Source organism: Leptosomus discolor, chromosome 6 (genome assembly GCF_034619465.1).
Source record: "Leptosomus discolor isolate bLepDis1 chromosome 6, bLepDis1.hap2, whole genome shotgun sequence".
Classification (NCBI taxonomy): Eukaryota; Metazoa; Chordata; class Aves; order Leptosomiformes; family Leptosomidae; genus Leptosomus; species Leptosomus discolor.
Genome location: NC_141396.1, coordinates 30,072,205 through 30,096,326, shown reverse-complemented (window position 1 = coordinate 30,096,326; position 24,122 = coordinate 30,072,205). Strand labels below are relative to the sequence as shown.

The window sequence follows — 24,122 nt, the reverse complement described above, 5'->3', positions numbered from 1 at the left end:
TCTTCAGCAATCTGCCTGACACCAGAGCCAGATCCTGACCATAAGCCCAAGGCAGCGTTAGCAGTCAGGGTTCTGCAGACTTGAAGTCGAAGTTTGCTCCCATCCATCACCTTGGGAATGACTTTCCATTTGCTCCCAGGCTTCTACCCCTACTGCTCCATTGCCTTACACAATTAAACCCCACAAAACTCATCTTAAAATGTAGTATTTTTCTTGTATTCCCCCGATTTGGTTTTGTCTCTTTTTTTGAGCCAACCACCTTCTACTCAGATATTTATCTAGTCCTACCACATATATTAAAATCTTCTGGTAAGGGATTTTGCATAAAGAATAAAACCGGATGTGCTCAGGCAGTAATAATGAATTCATTCTCTAATCTCGTTTTTTTCCAAACTCAGTCCTCTTGAAGAACCTCTTAGCGAATGCCTAGCACACAGATACATTTACTGCTTTTTAAACGTTACTATCACTCTTGGCAATATTATTTCCTTTCCTGCTGCTCTTTCTTCCGCTCAGATACAGACCATCTGCCATCCCGCTCACCAAACTACTTGTCAGCTTCAATATCTGTAGGCACTGAAGGATATCATAGGCGTGAATTACTTTCATATTTTTCTTCCTAAATTTGGGTTAAGGAGAGCATTATAATGAGAAACTGACTACGAAGAAAAAAGCAGAAGTCCATAGCAGTTAGGACAGAGGGCATGTACCATAAATATTCAATGTGCACTTCCCAGCCCTTATTGCAAGCTTATTCAAATTCTCTTTCAGTAATGAACTTTAAATGGTTTTCAGCACACCTAGATGTTAAGCAAACGATTTCAAGTTATACACTTCAGATTTTCACCCCAAAACTGCTCTGTTTTTGTTAAGCAAAACATAGAAATTGTTCCAGTGAAAAATGTGAAGATGATTTTCAGAGCAGTCAATCTAGAGAACCCTTGGAGTAATTCTAATGGAGTAATTCTAAGGACTGCAGCTCTAACAGGCAACTTGACAGCTGATGAAAGACAGTGTTGTCAAAAGTAATGCACATTGTAAGAATGAACTGTAACTATTAAAAATTTTGTTTTATGTCAGCACATAAATACTAGATGTTAGGAGGAACACATATATAAAAGATCAAGATGGGAAAAACTTTAGATCCCAGTTGTTCCAAACCACTTGACCTAGGGTCAGGACTGGAAGGCAGGGAAGATCAATCCTCTTTTTATACCTGTTGACCACTCAAACTTGAGTAATTCTCATTTAAAGGCTTAAGTAAGTCTCATTCTCATGTTAGTAAATCTCATTCTCACTTTAAGCTTTTTTCATTTTCAGGACAAACTCAGCTGGGAAGTTAAAATACAGAGCAGATTTTCCAGGTCTTATTCTGGGCAAGCAAAAGCTCATTTGGAATTAATTGCAGCAAGTCTCTCCACGTGGGCAAAAAACTGATTCTACGGTACACTTTAAAAAAAAAAAAAAAATTAAATGAAAAACCAAAAACCGAAACCCACCACTCATTGGGTTACTTTTTTTTGTTTGTTTTAAAATCTCATCTGCATCATCCATCTTGACAGTCCTGTGCAGGGTAGCACAGAAACATCTAGATATTATGTGCAATGAAAGAATGAGAGAGGTTAACTATTAACATCCTGTTAGGTTTTAGAAAAAGCCTTTAATTTCACAAGTACTGAGCAATATTACTGATGTTGCACTATTCCATTCACAGCTAAGATATACCTAAAATATCCTAAATTAAAATCTGAGCAAGGTCCAGTTCAACCTACCCCAAGTCTATATATAATTTTTCTTTTTTTTTTTTTTAAACATTTTCTTTCTTAGTTTTATCTTATGGTAACCTTGTTAACAGGGGAAAAAAAAAAGAAAGAAAAAAGAAAGGTATTTTCATCATTACATGCACTGAGTTCTGGCAGTCAGCTTCACGATGTGGTCAACTCACTGAGTTCAGCTAAGCATCTCTGGATCTGAGAAGTTTTGCCAACCCAGCAGGGTCAACCTCCCGGCTTTCAATGCAGATCTGCCCTAGCAGATACTGAATAATTTTCCTCTATAAAGTAGCAGTCAGACATAGAGTAGCTATGACTTTGAGTCTTCCTCAGATTGCCTTATTGAAGCTTCTTAAATAGTCAGAAGAGTTAATATACTCTGCATATCACCTTATAACAACTAAATTTGTCCTTTGCCTAATTTGCTACATTCTAATTAGCTTTTGATGAGGCAGGAGAGAACATCTCTGCCATTAACTACATAGGGAAATTAAGGTTATCTTAATTCAGACATCTGCACGGTGGTATGAAAATCCACGTAAAGCCCAGGCTGCTTTCACATCATATTCTTGTACAAGGTTTCTGACTGATGCAGGGTTGAGGAAAGAAGTAGTCCTGGAGGAAGAAATGGGTTATTCTGAATGTACCTTCAAAGGCACAGAGAGCTCATACAACAAGAACCAACTGAAATAGGTCATGGTCTCCCCAAGCAGATGCATCTCTATATTTACCAACAACTATTATAGATGTTGACACCTTAAGAAAGAGTCCTCATCACTACCCCAACCAGGCAAAACTTTCTACTTACAAACCCACGTAGCACCATTGTCCCTTACAATCATAGAATCATTTAGGTTCGAAAAGACTTTTAATAAGATCTAGTCCAATGGTTAACCCAGCACTGCCAAGATCACCACTAAACCATATCACTGAACACCACATCTACGTGTCTTTTAAATACCTCCAGGGATGGTGACTCAACCACTCCCCTGGGCAGCCTGTTCCAATGCTTGACAACCTTTTCGATAAAGAAATTTTTTCTGATGTCCAATCTAAACCTCCCCTGGCGCAACTTGAGGCTGTTTCCTCTTGTCCTATTGCTCGTAACCTGAGAGAAGAGACTGGCTCCCACCTCACTAAAACCTCCTTCTCAGGTAGCTGTAGAGAGTGATAAGGTCTCCCACTCAGCCTCCTCTTCTCCAGACTAAACAACCCCAGTTCCCTCAGTTGCTCCTCATAAGACCTGTTCTTCAGACCCTTCACCAGCTCTGCTGCCCTTCTCTGGACACACTCCAGCACCTCAATGTCTGTCCTGTAGTGAGGGGCCCAAAACTGCACACAGTACTCAAGGTGCGGCCTCACCAGTGCCGAGTACAGGGGCACAATCACTTCCCTGCTCCCGCTGGCCACACTGTTTCTGATACAGGCCAGGATGCTGTTGGCCTTCTTGGCCACCTGGGCACACTGCCAGCTCATGTTCAGCCGGCTGTTGACCAGTACCCCCTGGTCCTTTTCTGCCTGGCAGATTTCCAGCCACACTTCTCCAGCCTTCTAGTACTGCATGGAGTTGTTGTGACCCAAGTGCAGGACCTGGCACTTGGCCTTGTTGAACCTCACACAATTCGCCTCAGCCCATCGATCCAGCCTGTCCAGATCCCTCTGAAGAGCCTTCCTACCTTCAAGCAGATCAATGCTCCTGTACAGCTTGGTGTCATCTGCAAACTTACTGAGGATGCACTCGATCCCCTTGTCCAGATTACTGATAAAGATACAAACAGAATTGGTACCAGTTCTGAGCCCTGAGGAACACTACATGTGACCAGCCGCCAGCTGGATTGAACTCCATTCACCACCACTCTTTGAGCGTGGCCATCCAGCCAGTTTTTTTACCCAGCAAAGAGTATGCCCATCCAAGCCATGAGCAGCCAGTTAGTGGCTAGTTAGTCACAGAAGTGACAGCTATACAACGCTGTGAGTATGCCATACTACTTTTCAAGTAAAGAGCAGGAAATTTTTCTACAAAACTAAATTGGATAGCAAATATTATCTTATATGTAATTGAGTCCAGATACTGAAAAATTCTTCTGCTTGCATGACACAGATATTGTCAGCTAATGATCTTGCTTTTTTTCACATGGCATTTTCTTTTGTCTTTAAGGAATTAATTCTGAAAACAAATGTACACTTTATAACTCTGTATGTTATGTTACAGTAAAACTGTACGAAAGCCCTGCTACGCTCAACTCAACATGAATTCAAATTAGAATTACTGATGACTGCAAAGTCAACAGCTACAAGAAAATAAAAGTTGATGGGATTGATACTAGGTTTGATCCATCAATTTCCCTTACTGGAAGCATGTACCATATAAAAAAATCAATGGTCTTCCAGTAAATATTTGCATTTGTCCATTTACCAGCTTGCTGCCTGACACATTGTCCCTGTTGTGTATTTAATAAACAGTCATTTCATTGTTTAGTTTGAACAGAGAATAAACTGAGCAACCAGGACACCTCAGAAGAGATTGCATGGTCTGTAGCTTGAAGTTTCAGCACATGGGCTAGGCCACATGCAAAAGTCAGTTTTGCATTACTACATTCAGACTATAAAGTATACAGGAGATAGGCAAGGACAGACTTTACCTTACGTTAGTCTTACCCTTTTTTGGTGGTTCTCTGACAACAGAAGAGAGAACCTTACATATTAAGGAGCAGGTTTTTATTTTAAAAAATAATCCTCAGCCTCTATTTCTGTGTAGGTATTTACATAGTGTGGCCAGCAGGAGTAGGGAGGTGATCGTCCCCCTGTACTTGGCATTGGTGAGGCCACACCTTGAGTACTGTGTTCAGTTTTGGGCACCTCAATACCAGAAAGATATTGAGGTGCTGGAAAGAGTGCAGAGAAGGGCAACAAAGCTGGTGAAGGGCCTAGAGAATAAGTCTTATGAAGAGCAGCTGAGGGAACTGGGGCTATCTAGTCTTAAGAAAAGGAGGCTGAGGGAAGACATCTCTCTCTACAACTACCTGAGAGGACACTGTAGAGAGGCAGGTGCTGGTCTCTTCTCACAGGTAATTAATGATAGAACAAGAGGGAATGGACTCAAGCTGCACCACCGTAGGTTTAGGCTATACATTAGGAAAAATTTTTTCACTGAAAGGATTGTCAGACTGCCCAGGGAGGTGGCTGAGTTCCCATCCCTTAATGTGTTTAAAGGTTGTTTAGATGTGGTGCTTCGAGATATGGCTTAGGGGTATACTTGGTAGAGTAGCATTGATGGTTGGACTTGACGATCTCAAAGGTCTTTCCCAACTTGAATGACTCTATAAGTCTTCCTTTTAAAGTAACTGCTACACTCTTGGATGCTCCTACTTGATAAGATTAAATCTGTCTTACTTCAGACAAACAAGATTGCGCTAATCCGCCAAAGCAGGACAATTATGTACAAATTGTGACAGCAGCAGGCACATAGAAAGTAAAAACTTGGTTCAAAAACCTACTATGATCATGTGAAGAGCCACAGGGGCAAAGCATCATCTCATGGAGACCATTCAGCCAGCTGTCCTTGCTCCACATGGTACCTGACTAGGAGTAGGTTCAGTTAATTCTTTCCATCACCAAGCAATAAGGACTTTGTTATGTGGCAAGCCAAACAAGAAGCTGAGTGCAGTCATGTTATAAAGTCATGGTGGGAGACTTGCCCCAGTGCAAATGCAGGGCACTGACTTGCTTCTATCACACAAGCAGGCAGTTATCACAGAAGAGCTAACTGCGCTGTAAATCTACACTGTAACTTGCAATAACTTGTTACATAGACATAACATAAACTAAAAACTAATTTACTCTGTCATCTGTTTTTAAATGTTGCAGCAAATTTTATAACAATATTACAGAATTGAACATGATCTTTGATCTGTAATATGTAAAATTCTAGATTATTTTAACAGTCTGTTCTAGCTTCCAAAAGAAATTATGAATTTATATTGAATGACTTTGCTTTAAATACATAAATGGTCAAACAGTCTCTTTTTCTAGTGGATTAAGACATACACTATTATCATACAAAATTGAATCGGTTTATCTGACTTATTTGCTTAGTCATTATGTTTCCAATGCCTAGAAAATTAATAATAATTTTCTGAGAATGCTAGTACTGCATTGGTAAGTAGTCTTTTGTCTTGGTTTGGCTGGGATAGAATCCGAGCCCAGCCATGCTAGGCAGGCTCAAGCCAGCCAGGGCAGCTGACCTGAGTTAGCTACAGGTGTAGCCCATCCCATAATGACATGGTCATTATAAAGGGGGAAGGGGAGCTCCTGTGGGATTCTTGCTGGGGTTCTTCCTGCTCTTCCTCTGGATTCTCGCTGCTCCTCGGGAGTGCTCTCCTGTCAATTGTAACTGCTGCATGTTAATTTGGCCAAGTATAACTTTGTACACCCTTGTTGGTATTGGTGCTGTTTCATTAAGGCTGTTTTAACATCAACCCATAGGTCTGCTCTCCTTTTCCCAATTCCCCTTCCTGGCTGCTAAGGGGTTGTCAGGTGATAGAGCAGCTGTTATAGTTTAGCCCCAGATACAGGCTAAACATAGACATGTTTTTACTCGGTGTTCTTCAGACATCTACAGCTATGGCTTAACCAAGTTTCACAACTTTCTTCTGAAACAAGTCATCTTTTCTCTAAACTTGTAAAGATAGCATTTTAAGGCTTTTAAATCATTTAAGCCTTTGAATATTTATGGAACACTGAAGAAAACTTAAGCAAAAGATAAAGACAGCAAATTAATATGGCATTAATATGAGACTAAACTTTCAGAGACAAGTAAACCTGACTGGAATACTTAGCCTTTACAGTAACAAAATTACTTTTTTTTTTTTATCTATTAAAATATATATATACATATTTATAATTACAACTGTTAATCTCCACAGACCAAGAAGCTCCTTCAAAATTACACTCTCCCCCTGGTCAATGTACTGAATTATCTGTCAGCTGCAGACAGACCTCCTCAGGTTTTCCTAGGTTAGAGCTTCTCAGCTTCATAGAAAAAGTCTTTTCAGAAGGACTCATTAAATCCAGAGAAATAAAATAAGGCCGATCATGTCACTATCAAGAAAACTGCAAAAATTAACACAAATAATTCAGTTGCACGCTTCAAGTGTGCTTGGTATCTTGGTATATGAGTAGTTCTCCAGAGAAACTAGTTCCTGATTGGAACTAGATGATCTTTAAGGTCCCTTCCAACCCAAACCATTCTATGATTCTATAAAACAATATGCATCAGTATAGTTTTTTGCAGGATCAAGACCTAACTCATTATCATACATTCTGTAAACTCCACCGCCTTCTATAATACAGATGAGCACTAAGGCAAAATTTTGTCTTGTGGTCTCTCTAGGGTAAGGCAATACTGTAAAAATACATGGTTTACTATACCAGAGATTTCAAGTGTACCCATTCATCACTGGAGCTAGCTGGGACATAGCACAAAAAGCTTAGCCTTCCTTTTCCAGAAAAGAAACAAGAAAAGACACCGACCCATTCTCTTTTCTGTGGTGTGATTTAGGCATTCATATGGAAGAGAGGAAAACCAGGTCAAGTAGAACAGGGACTTGAACCTGTGTTTCACCTGTTATGGACAAATACTCTGTTCTCTGCTAATTTGGGGCCTCTCTTCCTGTATCAGATCAGAATTGTTTTGTTCGGAACCTAAAAAAGTTTTCCCAATAAAATTACTGTTGAGGTACACAAAAAGCTTCAGTGCTCAAAACGCAACCTTTTTTCCAAGAAAATGTCAGTTTTATTAAAAAAGAAAACAAACCAGGTTAAATTTAGATGCTGCCTTTCACAAACAGCCCACACAGTGGATATTTTCTCCTGATAAGCATCAGGTATTAACTTCTTTCTGTATCTTCAGAGATAATTGGAGCCAACTCCTTTGGAAACAAAATGGAATGTGGACATCTGTTCACTGTAAACACGTAAAGAACATTTTGGACACTAAATTAAACCGACACTAAATTATATTTTTTTTATTCCATTATGTAGCAAAAATAAAAATGATATATAAGCAAGAAAGGGAAGCCTAAATGAAACAGACCAGATGGTATATGAAAAACAATTTGTGACCTTGGCATTCATCTGGAAGATGGGAAACAGGTCATGAAGAGCAAGGAGTCATACCTTGGTTTCAGAGAGGGAGTGAAGCCACATGCAGTGGCAATGTAGGAAGAAACCACATCAAAAGCACATGGCAAATATTGAGTGGTAAGCACAGATTAACAGAGAGTGAACAGTCACTAATAGAAACGTAATTCAGATGCTGAAGATGAAAAGTCCCTCAAATGGGGAAGGAAACAAAGTAGGTATGTTGGAATAGAAAGTAAGAGCGGAAAAAAAGAAGAAACTAGAGAATAGGAAATAAAGACAAATGGACCAAGAAAGAGAGAATTAGTATCTCAAACAGCAGAACATGTAGTATGCTCAAATCTTTTCCTTTTGATGATGATAACACAGCTGAGATGCTAAAATGGTTGGGGAAAATGGAAACAAGATCAAAGAACAGAAATACCTGCAAAATTTAAACTGGCAATGACAGGCAGAGGTCGGCTGTTATATTCAGTCATTAGCCATTCAGTACTGTTTTCTTTATGTGACCATTTAGAGCTAGATTGTCAAACCTGCTACTTTGGCTGTGTACTGAAGTAACAGAATCTTTGTTTCCCAAGCACCTTCTTAACCTGCAACTGATGATGGCAGCAAATAATTGGACTTTTTCTCTACAGAAAGCTGGTACTTGCAACGAGAGCAGAGAGCCAGGCGCCTTGGGAGCACGATGATCTCTGAAAATCTTGGAAGTGAATCAAGTCCTCCCAATATAAACTATGTCATCAACAACTGCCTGTTACAATCTGTTCTTTCGTTTGCTCCTGGGATCACACTAATTTGGTTTGTCTTTTAAGAAACCATTTCCATGATCAAATTTATCACTGAAGAAAATGAATATATATCCTCATAGTTGGCAATTTCGGCCCCCCAATGGTCAATATGAAAAACTCTAGCAAAAGAGTAGCCATGCATGGAATAAAAGTCATGATAGAACAATGTAACCTTGAAGAATTCATTAATAAAACATTTACCAGTTTCAGTGAGACCAAGATTTTACCATTTAATATTTTTTTTGATCCAGGGAATAATAGTTTCATAAATTGCGTGGTTTGCATAGTAAAATTTTAACCAGAAATGGCTGTTCCCTGATGCCAAATGTTTGATATGGAGGGCCTGGCAAATGAGCCTGCAAATGCCTTCAAGGAATCTCAGTACTCAATTTTTTCAGTAAGATTGACATTATCCTAGGAAGATAAATATATACATGTATGTAGGTATACATGTACACATTACCCCCAAAGCATCTGGTCTTCAAAACAACACAGAACACTTACTATATGGTACACTTATTCCAGGGTTTCCTTAATAAGCAGAAATTGTTCAAATGAGCTGAATCAACACTAGTATAAACTCCATGTGAAGTGAAAAGTCTAACAACAATAATTGCCTTAATAAGCATCCTTGTAGTGGAGTATGCAAAGAGTGAAGACTAGTTAAGAGCACAGAGGCTCTTAACAAAGTATTAGTTTGGGGAAGATTATCAGCACGCTCAGCAGAAATCCTCTTGGAGAAAACTTTAGCTGCCATGTATGAGCCCCTTAATGTTTTTACTCTCAAGATAGTTACTGTGTGTTGGACTGATCTTGAGCTCTTTGCCTGTAAGAATCAGTGCAGAATTTCTCTTACAGCTGTTTATTACTTACAGTCACATAACTGTGCTGCAGACAGGACAGATCAGAATATCAGGCATCCCACAACTTTGTGGTTTATCTGCACATGCACTGCTGCATTTTGTACTAGAATCATTTTAACACAGAGCCATTCACAGGAGAAGGCAAAACACCCAGTTCAGACTTAAGACTTAACACAGACAGATACATTCAAAGGTATAGGATTAGTTGCCAATATGAGAAATCCATCTCTTTCTCCATGTTTTCTTACTAGCCCCTGTAACAAGCTATGACATCTTTACGAAACCTATACCACACTCTCTCAATCAATCCTGAGGCATTTAACATCAAAAGTGTGTCTATATCACTGACACAAAGTGAAATGGTGTTGCTAAAGTGAAATGCTATTTGGACAACTGAGTAGCAAATTTACAAAGACAGAACCCGACAAAATGAATGCTTCCCAGCTAAATCACTGTCATGTTTTCCACAATTTTTGTACACATCATCTCATGAAGACCCATCTTTGTTTATACTTTTCTCCCTGAGCATGAAGAACTATGTTGCTGCACTGCTGCATTTTCCTCTTAGAAGGCCCTGCAAATGTGATCTGACAGTCAAATGATTGATTGCACCTTGTCCATCCAGGCAAAATCAGAGAAGTCCTTCTGAAAGACAGTGGAAGATTGACATCAACAGTAACATATCATCAGTATAAAGAGTATGCAAATCAGAAAAGTTAGTTACTTAGACCAACAGGCAAAATCAGACACTTCCAGAATGTCACAGAACATATACTTCAAGCTATATTTATACTTATGGTTTTCCAGACATGGGATGGCCAACAGCAGATTTAGGAAATCATAACGTGTTTGTAAGAGGAGTGGATAGGAGAAGTTGATGTTTCAGAGGCTCATCACTTCAGAAGGTACTTGTTTAGTGAAAGTACTGCACCACCTCTCATTCAGGCACGGAGGTGAACCCCAGCGCTCGTGGCAGAACGCGATTCACAGCTCAGTCCCTTACATAAGACTGTAACCTCTATTCACAGCCATCTGTTGTGGCTGTTGTGTAACAAGCTGTAATTGAGAGTTTCTGCCATCATATGGTAAATTTCCTGCCATCATATGGCAAATTTCCTTAAAATACACGTGCAAAAAACACTACACAAAGACCTAGAAATTCTTTAAGTAGATGCAAGTCCCAGATCTCACAGATGAATGACAGTTTGGGAGGGCAGCCTTCAAACTCCTCTGCATGGAGTGGCTGAAATTTCCTTCTTCATTTCTAGCATCTATGGCTTACAGGAAGATACACTGGATAAAACTTTGTTATCTGGGATTTGCATTGCTAGATATCTCCATTTTCTGTCTTCCTTGGGATTTGTACTGAGATAAAATAAAAAGAATTTTCACTTTCATTATTGTCCTTCCACATACAGGCAGTTTTTAAAGAAGGAGAAGGAAACAAGTAGTTTTGAGGTTTGGTGGGTTGTTTTGGTTTGTGTGGGGTTTTTTGGCTTTTTTTTTTTTTTCCCCCTCCCTGCTGTCAAAGATATTGCATCTACCTGATCCAAGCTTCTCTCCATGAATGTCTACAGAGATTCAGTCTTCACAAGCTGTATTACAGAAGACCAGCTAGGGCCTAAAAGTCATGGAAAAACCAGTCATACTTTAATAGTTTAAATTAAAATCTTTGAAAATAAAACAATGTTGAGTAAACAGATGCCAATATATTCTTGTCTTCCAGGAGAAGAGACGAACACAGAAGAATAAAGAACCGATGTTCCTTTAAAATTAATAAAAGGATTTTGGTCAAATTCAGACTGAATTTTTCTACTTTTCCAAATAAACCTGAGTGAATTGTTATTTAAACGTTAATTTAACTAATACTAAATAAAGATACATATGAATTTGCTAAAGGCTGACAATTCATTTGAAACTAAATTATGAGATGGAAATCAATCGTAAATGCCCCTTCAATCTTCCCAGAAAGAAAGACAGGGGGTGAGTGGGGGTGTTGTGCAAACTCATTGACGATCATTTTTCTAAAAGGACTGGGAATTCAGTGAAAGTAGGGGGGAAAAAAGCTCCAGTTTTGCACACAAAGTAATGAAAGCAATTCCATTTAATGCTGTTTGGAAACAACTTTCACACTAGCAGATTTTGTTGTTGCTGTTTTTACTGGAGAAGAGCGATACAAACTTAGAATCCTAGAATTAAATATTCCCCCCCTCCATATCAGAAACATGAAGATCACCAATACTCTTGTGATTTTTAAAATCTATTCTGCAGTACTGACAGAAAAAAAATGAATTAAAAAAAATTACTGAATAACATCTATAGTGCACGTTTTGTACAAGTCACTGTTACCTTACCTATAGAAACAAATATTACTTCCAGTTGTTTCCTACACATTTACATTTTCTTTTTAAGATTGTAAGAAACAATGATATTATCAAATCAGATAGTGATTTTGAGTGTGATTTTCTCTGCCACTGCATTAGTAGAAAATTTGTGATTTCGATTTATATCTCTTGAGCTTTAACTTTTCGATATGTTCTGACAACACATTCGTGCTTCCATTTATCACTAGTGAACCACCTACTAACACTTTGTTAATGTTTCGCTTCTGGTTTTGAGCATTTCATTCCAATTCTGTAGAATAAAGTCCAAGTTCCTATTTTAAAGAAAAAAAAAACACACCAGCAAAACAAATTGTGAAGATTCATACTATTCACAAAAAGTAAAATTTTACAACTCCAGCACAACTCAAATTTGAAAACACATCATTCTTTACCATTTGTATCCCGAGGTCTCTACTCACATTTGATCAAAGAGGAGGGAAAACATGTCCCTCGTTCCCCCAAGGATATCTTTTCTTTCTTATTTTACCTCGCTGAGGTTTCATATTCCCCATCCTGTCTCTCATGTGATGCATCTTTTCTCATCTATAAATAAATTCATTAAAACTTCTGAAGTGATTGTGTTGCTTTTCTTCTTTATTGTTACTTCTATTAAGACAATTCCTTCCTTCCTTTCAGTCTTTAATGCATCAATACAAATCTAGGTTGATTTGTGACGCATTCAAACTGGAGGAACTCTGTTTATCCTTATAAAGAAACTGTAGCTAACAGAAATGTCATACCCACTTGATGGATGCTAATAGATCTTATACTGACTTGTCATTTTCAGGGACTTCACTTGATCGTTGTCACCACATCATCTAATTTTACAAGGCAATAAAGCATCACCTTTTGATTATTTCATTTTTGTAAAAGCTTAATATCCTAGAGCAACATTAATAATTTTTATTCTGTGAACACACAGTTGATGTGGCACTCTTCTTTGCAATTAGACTGATAAGACAGAATGAAATAATAATCATTACAAAAGAAACTTAGGTCTGCAGCTGCTCCCTCCATATACATTTCTTTTAATATAAACCAGTCTTAAATAGATGATATAACTACTGCAGAAGGGCTTAAAAACCTTTTCTTTTTGAGACAAAGTTAAGCCATAACATTCAGATTTAGATCCAGATTTCAAAAGGTCCATCTGGTGTTAAACAAGCCCCATATTAAACCTCTTTTAGGAGGACTTGCCCTCCACAAAACTCAGATATCCACCTCTGGCTAGTCAATCCTCCCGTTTTCCCTAAATTCTCTTCCACTCAGAACTGCCCCTACCTACATTCAACCTTCAAAGACTTTCCAAAGCAAGATCTTATTTTCTCCTATGCCTTCTAGAGACCAAAAAAGGAGGAAAAAAAATTCGAGGGAATGTTGGCAAATTCAGAAAGGTTAAGTAGATTTGACAAAAAAAATTATTCAGGTTGTAGAAAATCAATCATTCAGTAAAAGACTCGGAAGTTTAATTTATTTTATTTATTCAAATTATTTCAAAATATAGCCTATAAATACTTCAGAACTGTGATGCGCTTTTTCCTCTGATTAATAATAGTCCCATTACAGAGTACCTTTGTGGTCCAGTGCAGTTAGCAGAAACTTCAAAGCCAGTTCTGCTTAAAGCAGGAGGCTGAACCTCCCAAGCTCTCCAGAGAAGTCCAGGCTTCTCTTTCAACCGAAATTATTCTATGATCTTACAAACACAAAACAGGACAGAGGAAAAAAACCAAACCAAATGAGAACAAAAAAACCACCGAAACCAAACCCCAAAACCCAACCCAACCCAAACACTACCTCCTCCCCCCAAAAAAAAGGCCGGGGGGGGGGGGTGGGGGTGGGGGGGGGGGGGGGAGGGGAGGTTTGTGGTGTGTTCTTTGGTTTTGTTTTGTTTTTTGTTTTGTTTTTTTTTGGGGGAGGTGAGTATGGGTCCTCAGACTTCAAATACATTTCTGGAAAAACAGTTTTTTCCTTTTTAAACTATCTGTCTGGAGTTGTTTTACTTATTATGGTCCCAGTCTTCCAGGAGAGGGGGTTTGATCTTTTGCTACACAAGGAAGTAATTTAAGAATGAGTAGCTGCAGATTCCAGACACGACACTTGCAGGTTTCTCTTTGATGAGATTCTAAAAGAAACATGATGTGTGCCATGCTGCCACAAGTTAAAGTGTTGTAAATCCACAGGCTGTAGGAACAAGACTTTTCACATTCGCAAAAGCCAGTTAAACAGACCCAAAATGTAACACAAACATGATGGAAACTGATAGAAAAACTATCAATGTAAAACGTGTGCATTTTAACAAAGAACATAATTGGCAAATTTAGGCTGTGCATAAATTTTGTGTGGAAAAAGGTCTTGAAACCCTCAGAGCAGGGGTGATAAAACTCATTTCTAATGGCTAGTTCATGCTAATTGTAAGTGGTTTACAAATGAAGTATGATCAGCTTATGGAAGGAATTACATGATGCAATAGCAGGAGCATAGCCTAATGACCTATAAACTTTCCATCCTGTTTTTCTTCTTTTAGAAAATAATACATATATTTTGAAAAAGGATCAGATAGCATTCCCAGTATTTGATAGGGGATCCCTCTTCACTTAAGCTTCTAAGGTCAAATGGGACAACTTGAATGTAGGCATGACAAATATAAGATTAATACTGCACTTTATAAAAATTAAATAAACTTTTTGTGTAGGAAAGTAAATTTCAATGCTAAGTTAAGAACAAAATAATTGAAGGCAGGGCTCAACAACACAATCTGGTAAAAAAGGGTTAACATGGCAAACCCATTCTCAGTGCCTTGTTCACTGCTTTGGAATACCCACATAGAACAGTCAATGCTTTAAAGGTTATACTTAGCCTTAGTATAGATGCTGATCAAAAGAAATATCTGCAGCCTACATACAACTTACCTTTCAAGACTTGTTGGGCCAGGCAGGTCTACTCCAGAACACTATAAAGGATAGTACATGAGTACATTTGTACAATTTATGTTGCATATAAGTTCCCAATCCTATAGATAGATACATACAGGACTACACATGCCTGAAAAATTACTTGTACATGAATTTATATTAAAGTTGTATTTATAATGTTGAAAATGTAAGTGCTCTACCATTCGCGTGAACTGTATTTATAGAGAAGTTAGCCCAGATAGAGAAAGCTGAAGCAATGTTTCAAATATACTCCTATCCTTTCCTTCCAGCATGCAACTGCTATTTATCTTCTCTTTATTCCATTAGTACTTCCTCCATAGATGAAAGAGAAGATGACTGAGAGAGAGTTCAGGGCCTTGTCCCGCCCAGTATTAGCAGGGCTGACAGATTCCCTCCTCTTGATAGTGACTGTGAGCTCTGGTTGCATTCTCATGCAGCATGCAGCCTTTTCTCTTATTGTTGATGTTATTAATTTCGTTAAAAAAAAAAACAAAACAACCTGGTTAAAAGTGGAGAAATTAAGGGAAGTAGAAGTTGTTAACATCTATGGTGCTTGAAGGTCCAGTAGAAGGGCCTGTGTTTTGACATTGCTCTATGTGTGTCCTATGTCTGTTTTCTTATGAATTTCATAGAATTACAGAATGGCAGGGGTTGGAAGGGACCTTTGGAGGTCATCTAGTCCAACTCCCCCGGCTAAAGCAAGTTTGCCTAGAACAGGTTACACAGGATCGCATCCAGACAGGTTTTGAATATCTCCAGAGAAGGAGACTCCACAGCCTCTCTGGGCAGCCTGTTCCAGTGCTCTGTCACTCTCACAGTAATGAAGTTTTTCCTCATGTTCAGGTGGAAATTCCTGTGCTCCAGCTTGTGCCCGTTGCCCCTTGTCCTGTCACTGGGCATCACTGAAAAGAGCCTGACCCTATTCTCTTGACACCCAACCTAACAATTTTAAGACAATATTGTTGCTATTTTGCAACAGTGGTCCAGATTAACTTCCCATTTAATGACAAGTGAATGTTCTGAAAAATGTAACCTGCAAGGCAGGTAAGGCAAGGTAAGATTAAAACCATATTGCTTCAGTATTTCATGCATGAAAACTTCAAATAAGCTAAATACTGTTATCAGATGTATCTTTAGCTGTTCTGAATACATTTACTATCAAGAACCCAAGCAATCCCACCAAATTCAAATGAGCTGGACTCATTTAAAATAAGCTTGAGTGACACCAGCCAGTGTTGGCTACATGCAGTCCAGACACAAGGGCACTCATCTGAGTGTTCAACTTTTGGAAATTAAGTCTTGCATTTAAAAAAACCCTGTTTCTTTCTGAAGCCACCTGCAAATTCACCCTTCAGTGTCCTTCAGGAGTTCTCTTCTTAATCCGAACACAAATTCAACCACAAAACTAAGTTACTGCAAAGCAACAACAGAGCCTTTGGAGCATTTTTGCATCAAATACTTTTTACACGCTTAAGTTTATACAAATAGCAAGTATTTCTGCCACTGAGCGCTAATTATCATCATGGTATTACTTTTTTCCTCTCCGGAAGGAAGATAAATACATTAACAACTTAACTCCTGAGCAAAATGTTCAAGCTAACGCTGTCCAGCTGCAACAAAGTTTCCAGTATCTCCCCTTCAGGCTAGGCATGCTTAGAACAAGTGCATATGCATGTACATACAGAGAGATATATCACACTATGCCAACACACAGAAATGTACCCGAACAGAAGCTTTTCCTCTTTTGAATACAGATGAGGATTGAATAGAATTTAAATTTCAAAACTGACTGGGAAAGTTCCTAACTCATGTTAACCTTCTTTATATTGGACCTGTTCTTGGGCTGTAGGTATTGCCAGTGGATCTATGTCAAGATCAAGCCAAGGTCCCCTGCTTTTACAAACCCTAAATAATATCATTTTGAAAGAAAGCGTCAATAAAATACATTAAAATTTCTTTTGTAGTCAGAAGGTGTAAGAAGGACATTTCAGCAGAACCTTAGCTTATTGAGCAAGATCAGGTAGGGGAATCATTTTACACAACCAATGCAGTCAGAAAGCAACCAGGTTAAGTAAACATCTCCCAGGTAAAAAGACACAAGTCTGTGCAAGCAACACATTGCTGCAAAGAAATAACAACAATACTATCTACAGTATATAAATACTGTAGTGCTTTTGTTGGATGCAGCTTAATCTGGGAGTCTTTTCTGGGCTTTGTATTGTATCTACATTAATTTCTCTTCTGCTTTTGAAAGAATAAAGCTGACAAAACCAAGTCAAATAGGTACCACCCTGTCCTGCTGTTAATTGATTGTCACTTCCCCCGCTTTTAGAATACAAAGTACCATTTTCCTTGATACATACACAACTTCTGTGTTCACACATGCAAATACAACTTACAACTTGGCAGAGGTAAAACCTGCCTATTCATTATTGGCTCTGCACTTTATACCATCAAAGGTCAAGCAAAAGGAAAAACTAAACCAAGTACAAAGCAAACTATAATGGGAGCTATACAACATAGAGAACTACAAAACAACAGGTGTCTGGCAACAGGCTTTCACATGGAAAAACACAAGAAAATAAAAAGAAAGCACAAAAAAAAGACTAGAAGAACAAGCATTATTCTGAAAAAAACACAAACTAATCAACTGAAATCAAATTTTAAAGAGCACCCAAACCCAGAAGACTTTATATATTACAGTTTCCAGGTATAAGAACAAAAACAAGAGACTGGATATGATCTTTTGTTGTATGTCACTTCATTTAAAAATTTAGATAAACAACATTAATTAGTAAATGGATTCGCTTCCAACATATTAATCTTGGATAATATTTTTGGCATTGTTTTATTAGTTAACTTAAAAAGGACAACAGTGGAGTATGAGAACATACATGCAAGTGGTATTCTGGCATATATTGAGCAGTGGAATAGAAAGTTACTTTGTCTCCACATTACTATCTGAAAGCACACCTTTACTCTGCAAATACAGAGCCGCTTCACTCGTGAAAGTGAAAAAAAAATAAAATTGAGTTTAATGTAAACTGACATCACATATTTCCAAGGATATTATAATCTCTGCAGTGCCAGACAATATGAATTTATTTTCTTTTGGAGGAAACACTTTGCAGCCTATACTTCATTTCCTTTTAGATTATGTAATTTTATTTGTTCTTGAGTCAAAAGTAGAGAAATGTGAATCTTTTTGCTTTAAGCAGGGACAGTATTATTCCAAATCATAAGGAATCAATTCCTCTGACGGCCTGCCCTATTGCTGCAGCAGCAGATATTTTATAAGAACAGAGACTAGAAGATGTGTTTTTATCCTACCAACAAAAGCAACACTGTTCTCTACACACAACTGCAGTGGTTCATAATATGCTTTCTGACAATAGCAAAGGGTCATCTCGCATGGCAAGAATAGCCTCCAGCATGGATTAAATATATAAGAAAAACATTTGACGTACTTGGATCTGACAAGATTGAGTCGGTTTTCGGCAAAAATTGGTCACAGCGGACTCCTTGGTAGCCCTCTTTGCACCTGAGAAAAAGGGGATAAATGACAAACATATGCATGCGGTAGTAAAAGGTTAATTTCAAGGTAGCAAAATCAACTGAAACTCTCCCTGCTAATGCTGTGAGGGACTGACATATTTACAGTTATTTCAACTATTATGGAAGCAAGTTTATTACTGAAACACAATGGAAGCAATGTAAAATCATTTGCATTTCAAAAAATTCCCCTCAAACCTTTTTGATTATTCTAGAAACTACAAAAAGAAAAATAATTTAAGCTTAACCCTTCTTTTGAATATCAATTCAGTGTAACAATCAAAGAAAAATCTTCTATAAAATAAACATATTTGCAATAAAATAAACTCATTAGGTAACACAAAGCTTTATAAAACTTCTGCACTGTACAAACCATCAGATTAACAACTTGTTTAGCTTTGGCTGTTTGAATAAGCAGGGAACGCTTATCTAGTCATTAAAGACTAGTTTCTACTGTGCTTAAAAGATAACATGTTTAGGCATGACAGACAACATCAGGCATTGTTTGTAAGTGGACAGTCTTGGATATCTGCGGGTTAGATTTTAAAGCACATAAATCAAAATACCCTCCTGTCTTAACAAATAAGAAATGGCTTTGACTGAGATTTTAATACTATTATTTATCTTGAAACCTTATTTTGAAGAAATTCCATTTATTGCATTTGGACTGTACTCAGAAGTCTCTCTCATTTCAACTAAGTGTATCAGAATCAGACCTTCAATTATTTATTCACCAAGCAATTTTTCAGAGAAAAGGGATGGACATTTTAATTATAAATGATAGCAACAGGGAATCCTTATCTCCCAAAGCTCTTGCACATCATGTAAAAAATATGCTCAAATCAGCATCACCACCTTTCATTAGGATCGATAACTGCAGCTTGAATGATGTCACAATGTCAGGAGCAGGAGTTATCCACTCCTTCACAATGTTCTACTCAGGCTTCCTTTAAAAGTTGCCTTTTAAAATGCTTTTGATTTAACAAATTAACGCTTTAGTGAGAAGTGCATCTTACCAGCACTGATGGTAAGAAAAAATTTGAAAAACCATACCGATATTATATAAACCCCTCTCTTTTGGCCCTTCTCCCTGACGGATATCAAGTGCTACTTTGGAGATCACCTTCTTACCAGTACTCGCCTATCTATAAAGTAACAGTGAAAAACTGAATTCAGAACCTATGGCAATGGTTGTAAGTTATCAGTCAAGGAAAAAAATGTCCCTATTTGTTTTTTAAATGCAGAATGTTCAATTAAAATTGTCCACTAGTCAGATAAGCTGAAGAAGTCTCCATAAACTCAGTCACTGCTGCACGTACCTTTTGCCTCTGATTATGAAATAACAGAAGTTGCCTCACATCAAACAGAAACTTTTCTCCACGGTCTTGAGGAGAGTTGGTAGTCCTCATTTCAAAGCTTAAGAACAACCTACACAGGTGGTGATATTCTTGTCTTTTCATCAGCATTTTCTATTAATTTTTGACATACATTTGTACCTGCGTCAGCTAATATTATCCTAATACGCACCTGAAACACTCTGTGCTAACTGTTGGTCTGCAAGTCATAAAATTGTTCATCACAGCCTAATTTTACAACAGAAAACTTTGATGCTACATATGAGGATAGTCAGAGAGTGGTTTCTCCTGGAAGATTTGTACCAAATGCTCATCAGCATATGTGAACACCCATCTGCCAGGAGCAGGCAGAGCAGTGCTACATGTACCCTCACACCAGCAGGAGCAACCCCTTCCCTCCCTCTCTGATGGCCAATGGGGAACATCTGAGCCAGAAGCTCTGCTGCTTTCCTTTCTTATGACTCCATTCTTCACTTAAAAGAACAAAAATTTTAGACTATCTCACTTCACAGCTGAGAAACAGAGTTTGCAGCATTTATTGTAGCTGTTGGATGGTCCAGGTAATTAATTTTGGTCCAGCTAATTAATTGCTCATGCCAGAATTCAAGGAGAGAAACTTTGCTACTACTAGCTGCAAGGGTAGATTTGGGGGTCTCTATTCCAATGCCACCATGTCAGGGGCCAAACCAAACAGTCTTTTTAGTTTAAGAAAACATTTCTTTTATCTTGTAAAAATGACAAAAAGTGCTGTGGATATTTTCACCTTCCATTTAACGTTACATTTTTCAGTTGCAAATACAGCAGATACCAGTAAAGTTGGTGACCTCAAAAACAATCTGATGGGAGACTCCTGTAACTGGTAAAGTAACACCCCAAAACAAAACTCTAAGTTAGTTGTGTTTCTGTGTCTTTCTCTTCCTGACTTTGTAAGAGCCATGGGTGGGAACAGAATATATCAGAGTGTCACTTATATTTACAACTTCCCCCCTTGTAAAACTCAGCATCACTGGCATCTGACTAAACTGCATGCTGCCACAACTATGCTATGCAGCCTGGTGATAATGATGGACATGGATTTCTTCTCTTAAAATATATTCGCTATCATATCAAACTACTATTTTTATCCTGAATTTATCACACATATGGTGTTGCTTTGCTCCACCACTATGAAACTGGAGCACACAGTAATCAAGAGATTGGCTGACCTGGATGAGTCTAAAGTAACATTTTCACTTACCTATACACTTTAATGAACATGCCACAAGATTAATTTATTTTTGTTACTTTCAAAATTTAGTACAGAGGTGACTAATATATCAAAGAATAGATATAATCTTTTAATATAACAACATAATCTCACACTAAGATAACAACTACTATGGCCATACAAGCTTGTTTTTTAAATTATATTAACTTTTTCAGCAAAGATAAAAACTAAGTCTTCTAGTTTCATTAACAACTTATTTTTGAAATCCATAAGACACCTGATAATAACAATAACTGCTCTGCCAATATCACACTAAAGTTCAAACCTTTGTAATTAAGTCCTGTGAAATTGAAGTCTTGTAGAATATACAATTGACAGTTATAATGTTACAATGTAATAAAAGCTGATCACGTTGTGGCATCCTATAATCTTTGCTAAAGCATCTGCCTTTCATCCTAAATGGGCAGATGTGATAGTTGTGCCCACAATAGCTGACGTGCACACATGCTGCTAATTATCATCACAGCACCAAAGCAAAAAAAATACAAAAAACCCCACCACAAAAAAACCACTATTAAAAAACCACTGTTACGTCACATACGGAAGTTCAGGAAAGAACATCTGAGGTCATTCAATGTTGCAGCGTGAATGATCACATTCATATTTATGGATGTATTAAAAAAGCTGTGAGCAATCAGGGAAATCTTGAGAAATGCTTTGATGCAGCCCACTGTTTCAGAAATTATAATTCGATTATACAACAAGAAAATGTTTGTTAGAGATGCCTTTAAAATAAAAGAAAAAGAAAATGAAACTAGGATAAGATTTTGCTTGTAGTGAAATGAAATCTGTAATCTACATGTGGGACCCCCACAGTAAAAGATGGAAAGGACAGTGTAAGCTCCATTCCAGCACCAGAAATCACTTCTGTGCTGCAGCACTGCACTGTACGAGCAGGCTTGGGCACACGCTTAAGTGCAAACCATGGTGAAGGGCTCTATAAATAGGATTAATTACAGCCTCCTTGCAAAGTAAATACGAAAATGGAATTCTCTATTTGACATTCAGCTTTTCACCAAAATAACTATCTGTCCAGGCTGTAAACCAAAAATATCAACGAGACTGTATGAATGGAACGATTTAAATCCTTCTGACTAAGTGGTATAAAAAGAGAATTACAGGTAAAGCTAAGCTGCAGCTGCTAAAACACTTGCAAACAGTACATCCCTAAATGATATCTGCTAAATTCAACTAAGAGTATTTTATCACGCATTCTTCACATCTTTCATTGGTAATGTACTTTCTCTAGATTATGTTTTTTAAGGTCACCAAAGACAAACTACATTGTGCACTGCACTTCATGGGGTCACCCACAATGTCCTTTGTCTGAAAACATACATGCAGAAATACATTTCTCACTCCTGGTGAGTTTTTTTTTTTCTTTCTACTCGAGCATATTTGCAATTAAGAATTAAAAAGTAAGCAGAGTATGAGTGTTTATTCAATTCCTTTGTCGCCATTTTTAATATTAGATAGTATTAATACATGCACGTTCTAGTCAAATAGATCACAGACATTTTCTGTGGTTATTTCTCAGAATTGTTTCTGGTGTATTCAAACCTTATAGAGCCAAGGGAGATTCCAAACAGATGACTGCACCACATGTAGGAATAACACAGCACTCCAAATCCCCAGATTTCAGATGGGATGCACTAGTAAAAAGAAAAGTGAATAGGGGAGAGAGGGTGGCAAATTGCATGTTAAGTGAAGGTGAAGAATAAAATATATCTAAAGCCAGTAGGAGAAAGGGAAGATATTACAAAAAATCTATTACAAGAGTTAGGGAAGGGCATATAAAACTTATAGCCAAGAAGCCATTACCATTACACTTTACATTTTCCCCAATACTTCCATATAGAGCTCCATATCCCTATTAAACTGAATATTTTAGTTTTCAAGGGATGGTAATGTACAGAAGGCAGGAGAGAGAGTGGCATCAGCAAACTGCAGAGGCTATGAAAGACGATAATGCTATGAACCCTTGTTCCTCTACTCCTTTCCTTATGATACTGCCCATCCATTTGAAATGGGAATAAACCTTTTTTCTTCCCTAAGTGGTGATCACATTGCCTTTGACCATGTGAAGAAGTACGCATAAAATATTTCTCTGCACAAAGTCCAGAACTTGGCAACCATAAGACATATGAGTTCCTCTGAAATGGAAATTTTGAAAATGGCATTTGGAACCTCAGTGACAGACTACGCCAGAAGACAAAGCTGTAATACTATACATCAGGAAAATAAGCATATCCTAGGCTAAAAGCTTTCTGTGACATTTAACAGAAATGTCTTAATAATGCAGTGCCAAAAAGATGAACTTACAGAAACCTATAATCTGATTCTAGCCTCATAAACAGCAGTAATCAAATTTGAAAGATGGAATTAATAGTACCTATGAAAAATGAAAGCTCTTTTTTGCAGTGTATCCAGACCAACGCATATTTCCTTCCACTTGTAAAAGCTACAAAATGACAATCTCAGAAATGCTGTTAGTGATCCATTTCATAATTTCACTGGATCAGTTACAAACTATTTTCTCATTACACCATTACAGCTGTTATACTGATGATCAGATGCCAACAAGAGTACATACTGCATCTCTTATTTATTCTCTAAGAGAGGAATCAGAAGTCATGATAAAGAAATATTTCAACGGTCTATAAATTTTGACCAAGTATTTATTTTCACACAGAGAATGAAATACACTTTATCCTAGGTTAGAGAGCCGGTTATGCAACAAATACACAGTAGCAAACCATGACATTGTACAGGCTATTGTGTTGTCCCACAATATAGTCTGAAATATGCTGTAAGCAATGGAAAATAATTCCTCTGCTCTGCAGGTAAGATAAATATAGACTTCTGTGCCTGCAACTAGAATGACCTTAACAGGAATAAATGGAAATTTATATTTATTACTGTGATTGTTATTAGGTTAAGGTTTTATTCACAAAGGAAGAAAAAAGTAATCTTAACAGCAAGGGTCAGATAGGATTTCTTGTCATTTAACACGTGCAGCACGCCACTATAAGGAGAAAACAGTCTTCCTGGATTCAACAGATTA

The 24,122-nt window shown here is 37.7% G+C and overlaps 1 protein-coding gene across 1 annotated transcript in view; it reads right to left on the bottom strand.

Moving 5' to 3' along the window:
• Positions 1-24,122, bottom strand: part of NRG3 (neuregulin 3) — a 409,554-nt gene that overhangs the window by 92,706 nt on the left and 292,726 nt on the right. Inside the window, exon 3 of the mRNA XM_086466802.1 lies at positions 18,352-18,425. Coding sequence (XP_086322928.1) covers positions 18,352-18,425 — 74 coding nt within the window. The remainder of the gene's footprint in view (positions 1-18,351; positions 18,426-24,122) is intronic.